Here is a 17550-nt window from a genome sequence, read left to right on the forward strand (position 1 = left end):
AACATCAGCACTGAGAAGTGATGCATCTGATGTTGAGGATGAAGTTGATGGTGTAGCTGGGAAAATAATTGAAAAAAAAAATCTGAAATTACCTGTGAAGTACGTTTTACCATTTCACTGTTAGCATATTGAAAGAGGTCACTATTAACAGCTCAGCTCAGTGAGAGAAATTCACTCTACCTTCATCAGTGGAGGTCTCCTTAGGAAGAGCCTGAGGGCTGAGAAATTTAAGCAAAGCACCTTGAGGGAGAAAGAAAAGATGGTAACACTTAATAATAACAATCATTAATAGATGGTAAATTGATAGTTAATTAATCTTTAGTTTACTGTCATTTAACTGTTAGCAAACAGTCTTTTTACTGTTAACAAACAATGAAATTATAATTATATGTTTACTAATTATTAGTAGTGCTGTAAATTAACAGTTTATTGTAACACACATTATATCTATCATATAATATATTAGGTATCGGGTAATGATTAAACATTTTTTGTAAACCTTTAAGAAACCATTTTAAAATATCTATAAACATTACATAGATAGACGACCACATATTCCTAACACTTTGTTAAGGGTTACTAATGCTTAAAAACATCCCAAGCTAATGTTTGATGCACGGAATTTATTGTGTGGTTTTCCTAACACCCGCATTTGGTAAATAGATCATCACGGTGGAATAGTTAGTATAGCATGCTAACGTTATGCCACTTTCATCAAAACCTATTACAAAGCTATAGCAATGTCATGTCATTAAATACGATAAACAGTGATTCTGGAACAGATCTGCATCTTCCTTATCCCGTTAAAAAACATATTACAGTAGTATGTAACCATATTCCGTCCGAAGTTGCACTAACTGTTCGTTACAAGCAGCATTTGCCGTCAGGCAGGTTACAGGTAACGTTAGCTAACATATTTTTGCAAGCCTACCTGCTGCAAAATGACACCAAGACAAGAAGAGCTATTTTATCCAGTGTAATTTATCACTTACCACTATCTTGTTTATTCTTATCCTCCTCTTCCTTTCTCTTCTTTCTTTTTTGGGATCCTGAAGCATAATTCCGCTTCATGACTGCCGACGGAGGTTTTGTTTTTGCCGGCAGCAGAGATCACGAAAGGGGCCCCTTGAGGGGGATCCCAATAAAAGTGTCATTGCACTTTACTGCATTGACTGTCAAAGGGGCGCTCAGTTTGTCGTTGCATTTTATTCTTAACCAGTTGTTGTCTTTGGGCCCCAGGCCAGCTCGGGGCCCCCGGCCAGCTCGGGGCCCCAAGCAATTGCTTGGTTTGCTTGCCTTGTCGCGACGGGCCTGGCTACGGCAGAGAAAAGGCCTCGGTACGGTTGTTCTTTTTTGCCCGCAATAGCGAGGCAGGAGGAACACAGTGGGCTTTGAGTCGGTTTTCCTGTCATCCCAAAGTCGGATCTCTCCCGGGCTCATGGTTAGATATGATGATGGGAACAGTGTAGCTTGCATCTTCCTTCAGGCGTGCTTCTCCATAATGTCTAATGTTTAAATGAAGTCCAGTTAAATGGAACCAAACTAGCTTTTTTCTTGTTATATACAAACACCGAGATCACATTATAGTTGGTTAGAAAATAATGTTTTCTAGATTTAAACTTGAACGCTGGACAATTTTTAGACATTTTTACTTTAGTTGGCTATTTCTTATGATGCACAAGAACATTGTAGGAGAAAGTAGCACTTCTTTTTGACTATTGGTTGGGTAAAATATGGACGCGCCGAACTGTTGCTTTAAAGGTCCAGTGTATGAAATTTAGCTAGTGGTGAGGTTGCAAATTGCAACCAACGGGTCATTCCCCCTCCATTTTGAAGCACTACGGCGGCTGACACGGAACTAAGATGTCGTTAAATTTTGGCTTCTTTGCCGAAGGAGATAATGTTTGTCTAAAACGAGCAGTTTGTCCGTTTAGGGCTACTCTAGAAACTAGACATGTGCCGATTTTCGGTAATTCAATAAATCACGATAATGAATATACACAATATTGTTATCGTGGGCACTTCAAAATACCGTAAAAAATAATAGATCCGAATTTTTATTTTTAGAACGTGCATTACAGCTTATTTTCCATCAACCGCTTGAGCAAACACTGCGTATATGCTGCGCAGAACACGTGAGCGCACCCGGATGTAAACAGTGTTCACGTCACACGTAGAATCACACTGCACGCAGTGCGCGCCACGGCCACTGACGCCGCAGTCAAATTCTCACATGAAGAAGAAGCATGGCGGAAGGAGGAACGCTGCCGACAATTTATCCCCCTTCTAAAAGGGTAAAGTCAGAGGTTTGGAAATATTTTGGGTTCCAAAAATAAATGCCAGGAAGCCCAACACAACTTTATAGTTGTGTATCGTTCTGTTTTTGCAAATGTTGTACTTTTGCAGTTTGCACATGATTCATTTTGATATAATTGTTCAGTTTACTTTTATATTTTATATTGTTTTATTTATATTTATTTGTATTTAAATGTTTGAGTTACTTTTAGTTCATTAAAAAGATATTCAAGTTACTAAAAGGACAACACTGAAGTTTTTCTTTTTTTAACCTGTTTCTCTTGTAAAATTACAATATCGTGATAATACCGTATACCGTGATAAATGCTCTCTCAATTAATCGCAGCATGAAAAAGTGATACCGGCACAAGGGGACCCATGGTGTATGTTGTTAGAAATAGCTCATTCGAAGGTAATAAAATCATAATGCTTCATTATATAAGGTCTTTATAGACTTCGGAAGACATTTATTTATATTATATTGCATTATATTTTGCATCTCTGTCAGAGGTCCATATTTGACCAACCTTTGGGTTGACACAACCCATTAATGGGTTTGTACATCTGCATTGTTGGATAGCCCTAAAATCCGCCTCCAACAATCTGTCATTCCAAACATCAGCTCGGACATCCAGAGAGAGCTGAGTGCTTTGGATTCAACATGATGGAATGGGTTTAGCTATAGCGGCAAAATATAGCTGAGGTGAGTGCTGGCCATTAGAGAGCAGAAGCATGGTGAGAGGGTAATAGAATGCTCTCTAACTCAGCGTGGGCAGTGACCTGGTCACTCCTCTCACGCTAAAAGTCAAAAGTGCAGCCAGGGATCCACCCCTCAACCCTCGCCGTTAATTCTTGTAAGGCTTTTCTGAGCTACTTTTCTTGGCATGATGTCCTGCAGATCAATACGTCTATACCATTCCATCTTGGCGCCCTGCAGACAAGCCCGAGCAACATATGGGGTATGTTCAGAAAGGCTCACTGCCCACTGAGTGTTTTTTTTAACTATAGAAACCTTTACCGTATGTCACCGGGGTTGATTTTTATGCCGTTTATTCAGTCCCTTAATGCGTGTTAAAAGTGAACAATCAATGGAGTGGAGAAATCTGCTATTGTCCCGCCCCAAAGTCTCAAAAGTTGACAAGCAAGCGAGTGTTGAGCAGTTACGATAGCATAGAGAAAGCCCCGTTTTTGCACGTGAAGTAGAAATTTGCCCTCCCGCAAAGATTCTTTTACACGCACAGATACTGTTTTGTGTGCTAAAATATGAAAATCTATCATAAATTAAAAATTATTACATGGCGCTGTGGAATACTTGATTCTGATTGGTCATTCGTATAATTCGGAGCTCTGCTTTATTTTCCCATACATTATTTTTTACATTTTAAAAGCTTTTAAGCACTGGCCCGGAGTCACAGGCCAGCCTTGGTTATAATGTAACAATTATTTTTCAATTTCATTTGTGATAATATAAATTAATATGTTCATTTATATTTATTGTAATAAATAACATAAAATACTGAACAGTAATTTATTCTTTGCAGAAGTCAACCAGAAGTTATGTTTAGGCCATAAAACAGCCCATTTGTTTTTGTTGTTGCCGTTGCCGCATCCATTTTGAAAGATGCAAAAAACACAGGTCCTGAAGCACTTCCTGTTTAAGTTTATATATATATATATATATATATATATATATATATATATATATATATATATATATATATGCACACTGTATATACATATTAAAGTGAAGTTTCACATTTATGAAGCTTTTAATATGTTGATTTAATGTTGCTTTAATACGTTGATTTAATTTAATGTTAACCTTTCTGTAGTTTTGAGAAACTAAAACAGAAAGTATTTCCGGACCAACAGTTGTTTACATATTGCAACATGCTCTATGATCTAAACAAAATTGGTTTTGATCAAAAGAAAGTTTATTTGGTTGCCAAAGAAACGTAAGTTTCGGTAAAGAGCTTAAAATATATGACACACAACATATAAAGAAAACTTAAGGCCAAGATGTAATTTTGTCAAATTATGCAAATAGTGAGAAAATATAGAAAGACAGCAAGAAAATGTCTTTATTTCCAGAACAATAATACATCTCTGAGATTTCCGTAGAAATTACATATAAGTGGGAATGTTCATACTTTTCAGTTAAATATCAAACGGTCTGGAGTTGCATGCAGTAAGTCTTTGGTTTGCCAACACACAACTGTATCTTTGCATTGACAAAATGAGGAATTCACAAAGATGCACACGAATATACTTTAGCCTATGAGAGTGTTGAACGTGTAGCGCGGTGCTAAAACAGATCAGCACTGGCAGTCAGAATGTAAAAGTGATTTAATGTAGTCTATTATAATGCTTCTCCTCAGTCCACTTACAAAGATTAAATTAAATCTCTGGCTTCCTCAGAAAGCCTGTCCATTCACCGTGCTGTTTGAGTACCATTAACATTCTAAAACGGAGAGGTTTACTGTGCCAAAAGAAGATTTTCACTCTGTTTTGCCCCCAATTTGGTTATTTTTTCTGTTTTCATTTAACACAGTTTCAGGAAGCCCTTTGTGAGACACGCTGCTGACCTTGGACGCAGACGTGTTTTATATGTAAGACTGTCACACATACTGTAAAGGGAGGATGTGATTATTAAATGGCAATGAGTATAAACATTTCTTTATTTAAATGAAAATTTTTCTCATTTTTATTTGTTCTTAGCACCTAAGTACTGTTGCTCTTTTTAATAACATATCGCTTATTGCTCCCCAAACTCTTTGTAAGTCGCTTTGGATAAAAGCGTTTGCTAAATGACTAAATGTAAATGTTCTCAAAAACATAGGTTTGTGGAAAATAATGGATGATTCAAAGAAATTCAATCTCTCAGTTTGAAATAGTGTAGCCGTGAGTTAGAAAGATCCTGTATGCCACGGCTGTGGCTCTGCCATCACTCTGAATGTATTGGCATGCCCTGCTTCCATGGCAACATACTCATACAGTACATGCATTCAGAATAAACCGCATGACTGATCCCAGATGTTGAACTCGGTACCCTCCATTTATTCTAACCCACGCGGCGTTCTGCCCATCTGTATCCCTGTCACACGCTGAAACGTCGCATTGACATACATTAATCCAGCCAGGTGACATTTACCTCCTCTCAGGGGCATTCTCCAGAGAGACGAGAGAGGTGGTGTCCTCTAAAGATAATCCAGATGAAAGAATAATCAACGGTATGAAAATGACGCTAAACAAATGTTATAAAACAATAGATAAAATGGTGTGTAAATCAATATGGCCCATCAGTGCTATCGTGACCTTTCTTTGCTTGCAGCCGGTCTGCAAATTGACATGAAAGTATCAATCTGCTGAAAATGGACAGACTAATTACAAATAAACAACTTGTCCATTCAGACGTCTGAAATGAACTTGAAACGATGGTCTGTTAGAGCGGTCAGCTTGGTCATATTTAAAACAAATATCAATTTTAGCCTTGCACTGCAAGCCTTAGTATACTTACAGTGTTTATTTAGAACTGGATGAGATGTATAAAGCTACACAAAATATGTTTGTTGCTGTATTGCAGCATCGTAAACATTTAAGAAAATGTAAACGGTAAAAGTGAATCTGATGGTTCACCCAAAAGTCGAAATTCTGTCAGCATTTACTCACCCTCTCTTTCCAAACCTGCATGTCTTTCTTCTGCAAATCAGAAAAGAAGATATTTTGAAGAATGTTTGTAACCGAACAACGGCAGTATCCATTCACCTTTTATTGTAGGGATGCAAAACCAATGCAAGTCAATAGGTACCGCTTTGGTTTCGGTTCTTTAAATGATCTTCGTTTTGTGCTCAAAATTAAAGTAAACATACATTCTTATACTTATATTCATTTTAAATTAATTAAAAAAATGTATCCTCCTTAAAGGAATAGTTCACCAAAAAATGATGTCATCATTTACTCACCATCAGATTGTTTCAACCCTGTAAAATGTCTTTATTCTGCTAAACATTTGAAAGAATGTCAGTAACCAAACAGAATAGTATTTATTTTCCCTGCTATGGGAGTCGATGGGGGGTGAGATCTGTTTAGTTACTGACATTCTTGCAAATATCTTTCTTCGTGTTCAACCGAACAAAGACATTTACACAGCCTGAGTAAATAATGACATCAATTTCATTTTTGGGTGAACTGTCCCTTTAATTTATAAGGCCAATCACGGTCTCTTTAAAAAATAGCAGACGATTCATCTGATGTATCTTGGCTTCCAGACAGCTTGTAGAAAATGACTACAGAAGTCGACCGTCATTCGACCTTGTTCTGTTTTTTGAATGACTGTACTCTTGTAACCTTCCCGTTGTCCTCTTCACACCCGACCTTATTCCTGATGCTCCTAACGTGAAGCGATAACAGAATCAACCCAGAACGTATGTGTTATACTTAATGAGATGCAGAGAAACATCGCTGCTAACCCCCTGAAACTTTCCTCCGTACAGTGAGGTGTGCGATCTTGCTTTGGGAAAAGTGTATTATGAAATCCTGTTGACATTGTGTTGATTTATAAGGGCATTCTCTCCATTTTTCCCCCTGTGTCCTGTAGCTAAGCACGATGTGAACGGTAACAGGACAGTGGCTCCATTCCCAGAGGGATTGCAGATGGTCTTAGTTGGTAAGTGATCCGAGGCCGAGACATGTCTGTGTGTGTGTGTGTGAAGATGGGAGATGTGGTGGGGGAGAGAGTATGAAGTGTGTCATTGCGTGTGGGGGTAGATCCAGCAATGGCGACCAGCAGTGGAAGGTAATTACCCCCCCCCCATCACCTCCAAGATTTGCGAAACCAAAACTGAAAAACGGGAGGAGGAAAATAAAGTGGGGGTGAGTCGATTAATTGCAACGTGATTAGGATCTCTTTAATAAATGCATTTGTTCAGCCTCTTTTTTTTCTATATCAGGACTGAAAATGTGTAATTCATCATGGCAGACAGAAATTAAATGGCTGTTATCGCAAGGGCCTTGTATACAAATATAATAATATTCAATGCATGTGATTTTGAGAGCGAAGAAGGCAAACTTGTACCTTTGAGCTTTTGCATAGGGACGTCCGTATGCATTATCAGTCAATGTTATAGGGTCTGCGTGTCCCCCGGGCCGATGTAATTGAGCTCCAGGTTCTAGATTCTCCATCTCACGCCTTATGCTCGCTTTTCCTCTGCAGCTTGTAAATCAGAGAAATCTGGTCAAGCAGACAGTCGAGAATGTCTTTTTTCTTTGCAATTGAATTATTCGCCACCCATGGGACGTTGTGGTAGATAACAATATACTAGTTACCCTCTAATTTATTTTTACTGTTATAGAGGAAAAAGTATTATTTGGTAATAAATGCTTACAGTGGGTGTTACTTTTATGGTGGTTGATATGTTTTTATTGTTCCGGGATAAATGTGGGATGGAGGAGTCTTTAGTTTTATGGGACTGTAAATTCATGGCTAAAATACGAAGCTTTGAATTTTAAGAGATGATTTAACTCCGTTGGGAGAGTGCTAGAGGAAGCTAGGTCACACCCAAACACAAACACACATGCACACAGCAGAAAGAAAATGTATTTTGTAAGAAAAACCAATGCACTGAGAAATTGTACCTCAGTGGAGATGTAAATTGTTCATCCAAACATATTTTAATATAAAGATGTAAAGTGCCAAGTGAGTATTTTTATTTAAACATTTTAGTCTGGTCCTCACACAGAGTTCTTATGACTTCACAAGACTGAATATAGCACAAGCATCAAATGGAGTTTAAGTAATTATTTTCCACAGGTATGGGCTGTTTCTGGGGGGCAGAGAGGAAGTTTTGGAGGCAGAAAGGGGTCTACTCTACTCAAGTGGGCTACTCTGGGGGTTACACCCCAAACCCAACCTACGAAGAAGTGTGCACTGGTAAGTCCACTATTTACCCTTAAGTTTCACCAAATTGCAAACTCTGATCTCATGTGAGTCGATCCCATAGCTGAGTATTTCTTATTTCTCCATTTTCCTTTGTGGAGCTCCATCCATATAAAGCATGCTGTCAGCATTTCGCGCAACATCAATTATGCATGTATTGATAATACCTCCATGCTGACCATGTTGAAATGACTGTAAAATGTACATATATTGTAAATGTCATGAGATATATGGCAAACCTTCATGACCTTGGAAAAAAGCATATGTATATGGATGTTTAAATCCCAGGACCTGTCCTATAGACAGTGATGGAAAAGGTTTTCAAAATTGGATGTTGTGACGAAGACAACAAAAGTGGTGACTAATGGCAGCCAAGTGATTGTAGTAAGAGGAGTAGGACGCCTGAGAAACATCAAGAGGAATATCAGAGACTGAGGAAAGAATTAGTGAGGATGTGGCAAGTTAAATCCAGGGTAATCCAGTAGTTTTAGGGACCTCTTGGGACTGTGACACATACGCTTGGTGAAGGAATATTTGAGAGAGATTTCCATCCACAAAAGTGTGATTACAAGCATCATAAGAACGTAATGAATCCATAAATTCTGGACATGAGCTCTATTGATCTATAGGGATAATTTCCATTCATTTCGGTTTTATTCTGTGAACTACTGACAAAATTCCTTCTGAAATATTTTTTTCCAGAGCTACATACTATAAAATTCCATTTACTATACTGTACTTGGGTCGGTCAAGAATGCAATTTAGTATTGTTGCCTACAAACTTCCAGGTTGCTTTTATATATTCTTATACACATGTACAGTATACTGTAGTTATATTGAAGACACATCTTTCTCATCTATCAGTTATCAAATGACTTAATAATATACAGTCTTTTTGACATGGGTGGAATTACGCCAGCTGCGCCAGCTGTTCGCCTATTATTTTCAATCCGAGCTTCTTCCTTATCCTGCTTTGCAGGATTTGGGATTTAGAATATTATCTCCTTTTCCGCAACAAAAGAGAAATAAACGTTGATCCTCCATCCAAAATGGTGACTAGGGCATATTATAAATCAAAATCTAGATCTGCAAACAATTCATTTATATTCCTTTGCAATTGCATTCCATCAAAAAATAGAATTTCAGACACATTTTTTTTATTCTTTATAGAGCAGATGAATAAAGAAATCAAAGCAACAAGCCTAGTGAAATTTCAGTTAGGTTGCTGCAACTCACTAGCTTTTGTGGAACAGAGCTCCTGCGCTCATGTCCTGACATCTATAGACAGGAAAAGCAGAACTTTTCGCCCCGGCTCAAACTCACGAACGCAGTTTACTTCAGTCTGAAGGCGCATGACAGGCTCGCTCTTTGATCTCCGAGTTTTTCCTGTGTTCGTCTGAAGCACAAGTTCAGTCACAACGAATATCTTATCAAGTGAAATTGCTCTAATGATCTCTCACAGGGTACTACGCTTTGCTATTCCTCTCTGCAGAAGAGAAGATGCAAGCGCACGCATTTCACTGCAGGGCATTCATATTTTTATTTTATCTTTGTTTTACAAAGGGTACATTTTAAGAATTAGTTATGTTGTATAGTTTGGTGTGATGAGTCAGCAGGTGGTCAGAGGCTTAGCCGTGCTCATGTACAGACATAGATCAGGGGGAGCTGTCCATTGATTCGGTGCTGAAATGGTTGCCAGACCTCTAGGTTGTCGTTTGCACGATAATGGTGACGTCCCTTTAAATTGAGTAATTCTCTCAAAGGGGGTGCTTTTGAGTTATTGTTGTGATATTTTGATATTTGCAAAGTTCTGGATGTTTAATGCTGCCATGCTTTGTCCATGTAATGATGATTAGCTTTGCGCTAAAACCGAATGAAATTGGCATTTTTAAAGGAACAGTTCCAACAAAAATGTAAATTCTTTCATCAGTTACTCACCCTCGAGTTGTACCAAATCTGTATACATTTCTTTGTTCTGATGAACACAGAGAAATATATTTGGATAAATGCTTTTGACCAAACAGTTCTTGGCCACCATTGACTACCATAGTAGGAACAATTGCTTTCTAAATGTCTTGGTTTTGTTGAACACAAAATAAGATATTTTGAAGAATGTAGGAACCAAACAGTTAGCAAACATTTCTGGGGCACTTTTGACTACCATTGCAATTTGTCCTTCTATGGTAGTCAAAGGGGTCAAAGAACTGTTTGGTTACAAGCATTTTTCCAAATATCTTTCTCAGTATTCAACCAAACAAAGAAATTTATACAAAAAATACAATTTGAAAATCTGTTTCATCACAATTGTGCACATGATGCCTTAAAATGCTTAATCCTGAGGAACAGAGCAATAGAATCATACACAGGAGGATGGGGGTGCCATCAACCTCGCTGATCCTTTCAATGTTCTCTCTCTTTTGTCTATGCACTCATTCTTTCTCTGTTAATCTCAGCGCTGTCTGTATGAGCTTGTGTCAACAGGGGATTTAATGGTACAGACATGTTCACCAAGCGGAGAAATGCACTAAAGATAAAGCCACTGACTCACATAATTACAGAAAATAACATTTTAAAACTGAAACTGCTGGTGGTTGTTCTTTTCAACCATTTTGTGAGAGCCGTACAGAGACAGCGTGAGATGATGGCGCGTATGTGCCTTTCACGCCTTGCAGTATCGCACATAACCATTACCTCTGAATATCACAGGATTGGAGTTTCCACGGCGTTTATTGATGCCCTCAAGAGGAAGTCCCGCTCAATCGGTAGCTTGAGCTCAAAGCTGCTGTATTTTATGTATGGATATGTTTGAATAGGCAATGAGCAACATCTCCTGGCATTCCCAGTGTTTCCTCTTTAGCTCAAATCAAGCTAAAAAGTATTATGCTAACAAGAAGAAAGGAAACATCTCTATCAAAAAAGGTCTTTCCCTTTCTACAGCTGGCATATTTTTAATGGTTACAAATTGTTTTTTTTCATTTTATATGAAAGCAAGCAAGATGTCTGCCCATGTTCGACAGAGCAGGCAGGGAGGAAGGATGCGGCGGGTATGACACCAGAAAATTGGGGGGGGTTTGAGCTGAAAGATGGAAGAAAAAGATAGTTCAAAGAGGAAACTAAGAAGGGATGAAAGCTACGCAGTGGAAGAAAAAGAGAAACGGAGAAGGTTGCGTGTGAAGAGGGGAGCGGGGGGATGTGAGAGCGGGTTCAGTGAGTTCATTACTCTTTCATAAGCCAACATACATAACACAGTTTATGGATCACCCTGCCGCACTTACGCCTCCATTAGAACGCTGTTGTCTTAACGCTGGATGCATGAATATTTGCATAAAACACTGACAAAGGTCTCCATGAGTGCAGAAAACGTACAGTTTGGCTTTTTTCTTTCGCAGTCGTTTTATGCAGTACATGTGTGTTTCCATTTCTGTCCTTCAAAAACTCTAGAATTATGGATTTCAATATGCACTCGGACAATGAATAAATTATACAGAAGAAGTATCTGTAATTTTAATGTTAATTGGACTGAAGTGGCTCTCTATATGTATATAATAATGTCTAATAGCAATAACAGTTGGGGTATTTCCTTGTTTGCCGGTCACTACTGTAAATGCTTATTTACACTGAAGATTATATGAAGGCCTGTCTGTCAAATGTCGTCCTATGCTCTGTGAATTGAGTGCATGGGCAATTGCCCAGCTTTGGTTTTTCATATCTCAGCTCTGATAATGTAACTACCCCTCTGCTGTCTTGCCTGGTAATGAAAATAACCCCACAGGTTAGTCCTTTATTACTTTTTTAATATGAAAGCAATATAGATTTACTGGAGATAACGTAGAGGGTGGTCCCCCTATAAGACTGAGGCAGAGATTATTAATCAGAGTTCTTCGGTAATGAATTAATGATGGGAGATAGAATTAGGGCCTCGCGTTTTCAGTTTTGGGGTTCCGGTCGCAGCTGTTCTTGGATTCATTAGCTGCATCTTGAATCATAAACTGTAGAAATATATATATGTATAAACAAATTGCAAGGCGATACATTCAGCACAGCTGGCGAACGTGTGGCTCTCAAATGAACGTTAACGCAGAGACACATGCTCACGATTCTTTTAAAATAGGATTTAAAACGGTTTCACATTATTTGCAATTTCAAGCATCAGATGCTGTTTTCATGTGATCAAACGCGATTCAACAAAACATGTTAATTTAACATGCTCCCATATGTGCACATGTGAAATATATGTTTTTCCATGATGGCAATTATACATGAGCACACACATTTGAAGGAGTTTACTTTTGCATTTATACATTTGGCAGATGTTTTAATCAAAAGTGAATTATGATGCATTCAAGCTATAGATCTGTATTAGTCTATGTGTCCCCTGTTAACACAATGCTTCTGGGTTTACATTTTATAGGATCTTATAATACATTATAATTTACAGTATAATCCCTGTTTAATACACAATTTCTCCAAAGCGAGTCATCTCAACAATTTCAAATTTTTCTATGCCCTTTCCCTCTCTACCTTACTTTCGTGAGGTTGCAATTATTTTTCAGTTTGTAGAAAACATCCTGCTGAGTCTATGAGCACGGGTAGATCGACTGCACCCGTGCTCTCATGATAGGGTTAAAAGATGCATGCTGTAAAATTAATCTCTATCGAGGACTGACCCACCACTGGAGATAGTCGATGACCTGTGGTGACCTCACTGGAATGGGAACGCAGGCCACCACTCGTGAGAGTCTTCACTGATGATGTTTACAGGAACACCTCTGCTTCTTTTACTCGCAGGTAAAACAGGACACACTGAGGTGGTTCGCGTGGTGTACGAGGCAGAGAAAATCAGCTTCGCCCAGTTACTCAAGCTATTCTGGGAAAGCCACAATCCCACACAAGGTAACATTTTTCATTAAAAAAATGCAGTTTTTAATTCAGCCCTAGACCATGACAAAAAGCCAAACCATAAAAGTTTTATTCGTTATTAGTGAAGTTTTATTCTTTATTTAGTGCTGTAAAAATCAGGTTCGAATTGTATTACCTTTCCCATTCAGTGTGAATAATGTTCCTTTAACATTCGATTTTCAGACTTAACGTTCTATTAAACAGTGCGTATACATTTGTTTTACACAGATTTAAATCAAAACCGAATTGCAAAGAGCCATTTCAAACATGCATAAAGTGCAGCTATTCAACATTCTTAAGTTCCTGTAACGTAGAGGCATGAGAGGTCCATTATGAATTCACAGTCAGAAGAGGCAACAGCTGGAGTGGCTGCAATCATGACCAGAGGATTCAGGGCAGCGATTACAATGTCTCAGTCATCCAATCACATTCAGACTCATCCAGATACCTTGTATAACAGCCTGATTGTGTCTGTGGTGATAACTAGTGCTCATCTCATTCTTTGATTGACTTCAGCTTTACTAAAGTCAATATGGTTTACTTCGGGTTAAACCACTATTTGAAAGAAAAGTTTAATGTACTGATGTGAGAAAAAAAATTCTGTATAATATAGATAAATAATATTGTTGCCTACTATGGTACTCGACGGGGCTAAATCTGTCTGGTTAGCCTTCTTCCATATATTTTTCTCTGTGATCATCAGAACAAAGACATTTATACAGATTGGAACAACTCCAAGGTGAGGAAATGATGACAGAGTTGTTATTTTTGGGTGAAGAATCCTTTTAAAGGTGGGCCCCCTCATGGAGGTGTCATTATGCTGAGATCACATGACCAGGAAAAAAACGATTTAACAAATCATTAACCTTCTGATGCATGCATTATTTTCTTACAAAGTTAATTTATATATACTGTATACATATACATATATATATATATAAATGATGTCATCAATAAAGGAATGACACATCAGCAATTCAGCCGCAACAACATAAACATACTTTGCGTGGCCCAAATCTGACTTCTGGTATACCCCGGCAAAGAATCAACAACTGTTGAGTAGTTTTAATTTCATTTAGAACAATTAATATACAATTTAAATATTAATATAAATTAAATAAAAAAATAACTGTTATTTATAGCCAAACACAGACCGATAGTTAACCACAGGCTAGGGATGTGTCCATTGAAACCATCTGTATAATTATAGGTTACGATGAGAGGGCACATGGTTTGACTGTAACATCACATTTTTAATCATACATAATCAAGAAATCTTTTAAAGATCCAGCATCAGCTATTGAAACCGATTACTTAATAAGAGCACCTGGTTTTAAGTGCGAGAATGGTTGTATTATGTAAAACCATCATGTTGTCAAGTTTCTTTCAGCTATCAAACAAATCACGGAGACCCATGAGGAATCAGTCCGGCCCAATACAGTACAGTGCTACTTCTGCCCATCCAAACAACCCTTTAGAGTTGACTATAAAGCAGCAGCTATAAAGTCAGATGTGGATGAAGATCAGATGGAGCAGAGCTTTAATTAAAATTGCACCCTTCCCCAAGATTTGAGATAGGCTCACTGCTGCCTGATTGGGAGTTTGTTTCCCAAGAGTCTAAGCGCCAATAGAAGCTAATTTTGTACCCAGAGATCTTGTCAGTGACTGTGCTGCATGATTACATCACATGATTACACAAATGCCTTGCTTTACTTCTCAGATGTCTATTCAGAGTTCAGAAAAAAAGGCTTATACATATAAATGAAAAGAACCGTTCACCCAAAAATGTAAATTCTGTCATTATTTATTCACCTTCATGTCATTCACAACAACCTGGATGCTTTTATTTTCTATGGAACACAAAAGATGACATTTCTGGAAGGATGAATCTGTATTCACAAAGTGTGTGAATTCAGTGGAGGTAAAGATTAAAGGTCTGTTACCTCAAACCAGTATTCATATTTTTACTTTAACCATACGCGAGGGAATAATGACAGAATTTTCATATTTGTATGGAGTTTTTATTCCTTCAAACGGCACACAATGTCTCCAGAATGTTGTTATCGCTAACACAGCCCTGCCCTTTCTTCTATAGGAATGCGCCAGGGCAACGATGTCGGTTCGACCTATCGATCGGCCATCTACGCATACACGCACGAGCAGCTTGACCAGGCGTCGCGCTCAAAGGACGAATATCAAAAGGTATCCGAACGGCATCTTTTCATTTCTCTCACCTCCATGCATGAAGTGACCCATTTAAAGACCCCCAGGTGATACAAACTAACGCGCCATTTCATGTTTTTGGACAAAACAAACATTGCTTGTGTTGATTGCAGCCTCGGCTAATGGAATACTAGCACCTCTAGTTTTTACAAAGATTTTTAATTGAACAATGGGAGTCCAAAAAGTTACCAAGCTACGAGATTCTGTTTAAAACATATTTAATAGATTATAAAGATTAAGGCGGGGTTGACCTTGTTGCTATGAATAACGGCACATTTTCTCAGGCTGTGTCCGAAATAGCCCCCATACCCTAGTGCACTATTTGAGGGGACATCCATTTTTAGAGGTGTCCTAATTCATAGTGGACATTATTGAGTGCACTCATTTAATCCCATGATGCATCATAATAACGAGTGTACAACCGATGTACACTCACAGCTATTTGCTAGCCTGTTGTGAGGCTCGCGCTGAATGAATTCTCGCATCTCGGCAGAAGATGGCGCCCGCAGCGCTTCCAGTGCAAATTCTAGAGTGTCCGAATTTACTCACTTGTTTTCACCCGCACCTTAAAGTGGACTTATTAGTGAACTAATGTAGGGAATAGTGAATGAGGGTATGGGGCGATTTCGTGTGTGTGATGTGAATTGATGGCATAAGCCATGTTGTGGGTGTTTTGAGTTCAGTCTTAGGGGTTGACGCGTAATATTTCCACAAAATGTTGTAACAAATTCTAACATAGGAGCTATAGAGACGATAACCTGTGAATCCACACCAGGCGAAACTTGTTTCCTAAGTACTACAAAGCAAAAAAGCCATCTTACACATGAAATAGTCATTCTGCTTGTCTTTCAGAAAGCTTGGAGAAGGGCGGCTCCAAATCCGAGCTTGATGAGGTTCAAAGTCTGTCGTAGAAGACTGCGAACCTTCCATCTGCATTATGCATTTTATTTTTCTATAATTGCCTTTTTCTCATCCGGAATTGAGGTTTCTTGCTCTCCGTGGTGCAACGTGATAGAAACCCGCATGCGTTTCACGCCGACAACCCCACCCTTGCCGTCGAAGCGAAGCCGGTTGGAACAATAGAAGCTGACTGTGGTTCTTGCAGCTACTAATCTACCCCTGTAGTCTCATTTTCTTCCTCGAAACCCTCCCCCGTCCCTTGTGTATGATCGTACTTCGTTTTTCATGCCGTTTCCCTTTGGGTTCTCATTCCCTCAGATCGGATGTCTGTCTGAAATGAAATTAGTGTTCTCTGTACCACGCTGTGTCGTAGGAGCCGTGCTCGGACGGTGTCGCGTGAGACACGTTTGACTATTGATGAGATAACCTTGACTGTCGCAGCCTCCTCTCTTGTTCTGCACATATATCACATCAGACATATCTCGCCCGCTTTTGTGCCAATACGAAAGGTTTCTGCAGCTACCTTTACTGAGTCTAAAAGAACGGTGCGATATGTCTTTATCACGCTCCCTCTTGCCTTAGCGCTCCATTTTGAACAAATGCTGAACACCATTTTCAATATCTTTTTTGTGATATGGTACATTTGGTATCTCGGCAACTGATTCTGAAGGATAGATCTTACTGGACACAGGCACATTTTCACGAATGAAGTCCTCACTGTTCACAATGAAAATGCTTGTTTTAATACATTGGAATGATAATTTTTCAATACAATTTTTTGATCGCACACATACTCACTTATACAGACACACAGTCCGTGTGAATGAAAAAAGGGGTGCATGCCTCTTGGGAGCCAGAGAAATAGGAAAAGCATATGGGTGCGATTTGTCTCTTCATGCAGCATTGGTTCCAGCTGATGATGGCCCCCCAATGGCCTGTACCTTTTGCTGCCCAATCTGCCTATAAAGCTCTCCGACCTTCTGTTCAGTTACCTACTTTTTTGAATCTGCCGCTTTTGTTGTGTTTAGAATTGTAAAACAAAGGCCTAAAAGCAGTCCTGGAAATTTGTGACCTTTTTTATTCAAACCAATACGGCACTCAAGACTGTAATATTTTAAATGCAGTCACGTTTAAGGGGGTCACAGAAGCTCTGCTGTTTTAGTCATGACTATATTTACTATATTGAACGCATTGTGTATTTTGTTGCTTAAAGGAACAGTTCAACTGTTCTGCCCTCATTTACTCACCCTCGAGTTTTCCAAATCTTTATAAATGTCTTTGTTCTGATGAAAACAGAG

The 17550-nt window shown here is 38.7% G+C and overlaps 1 protein-coding gene across 1 annotated transcript in view; it reads left to right on the forward strand.

Moving 5' to 3' along the window:
* msraa (methionine sulfoxide reductase Aa) overlaps positions 1-17550 on the forward strand; it is a 58372-nt gene that overhangs the window by 27522 nt on the left and 13300 nt on the right. The window contains exons 2-5 of the mRNA XM_079474872.1: positions 6893-6961; positions 8105-8224; positions 13019-13123; positions 15225-15331. Coding sequence (XP_079330998.1) covers positions 6893-6961; positions 8105-8224; positions 13019-13123; positions 15225-15331 — 401 coding nt within the window. The remainder of the gene's footprint in view (positions 1-6892; positions 6962-8104; positions 8225-13018; positions 13124-15224; positions 15332-17550) is intronic.

This window comes from Barbatula barbatula, assembly GCF_947034865.1.
Source record: "Barbatula barbatula genome assembly, chromosome: 15".
NCBI classification, from domain to species: Eukaryota; Metazoa; Chordata; class Actinopteri; order Cypriniformes; family Nemacheilidae; genus Barbatula; species Barbatula barbatula.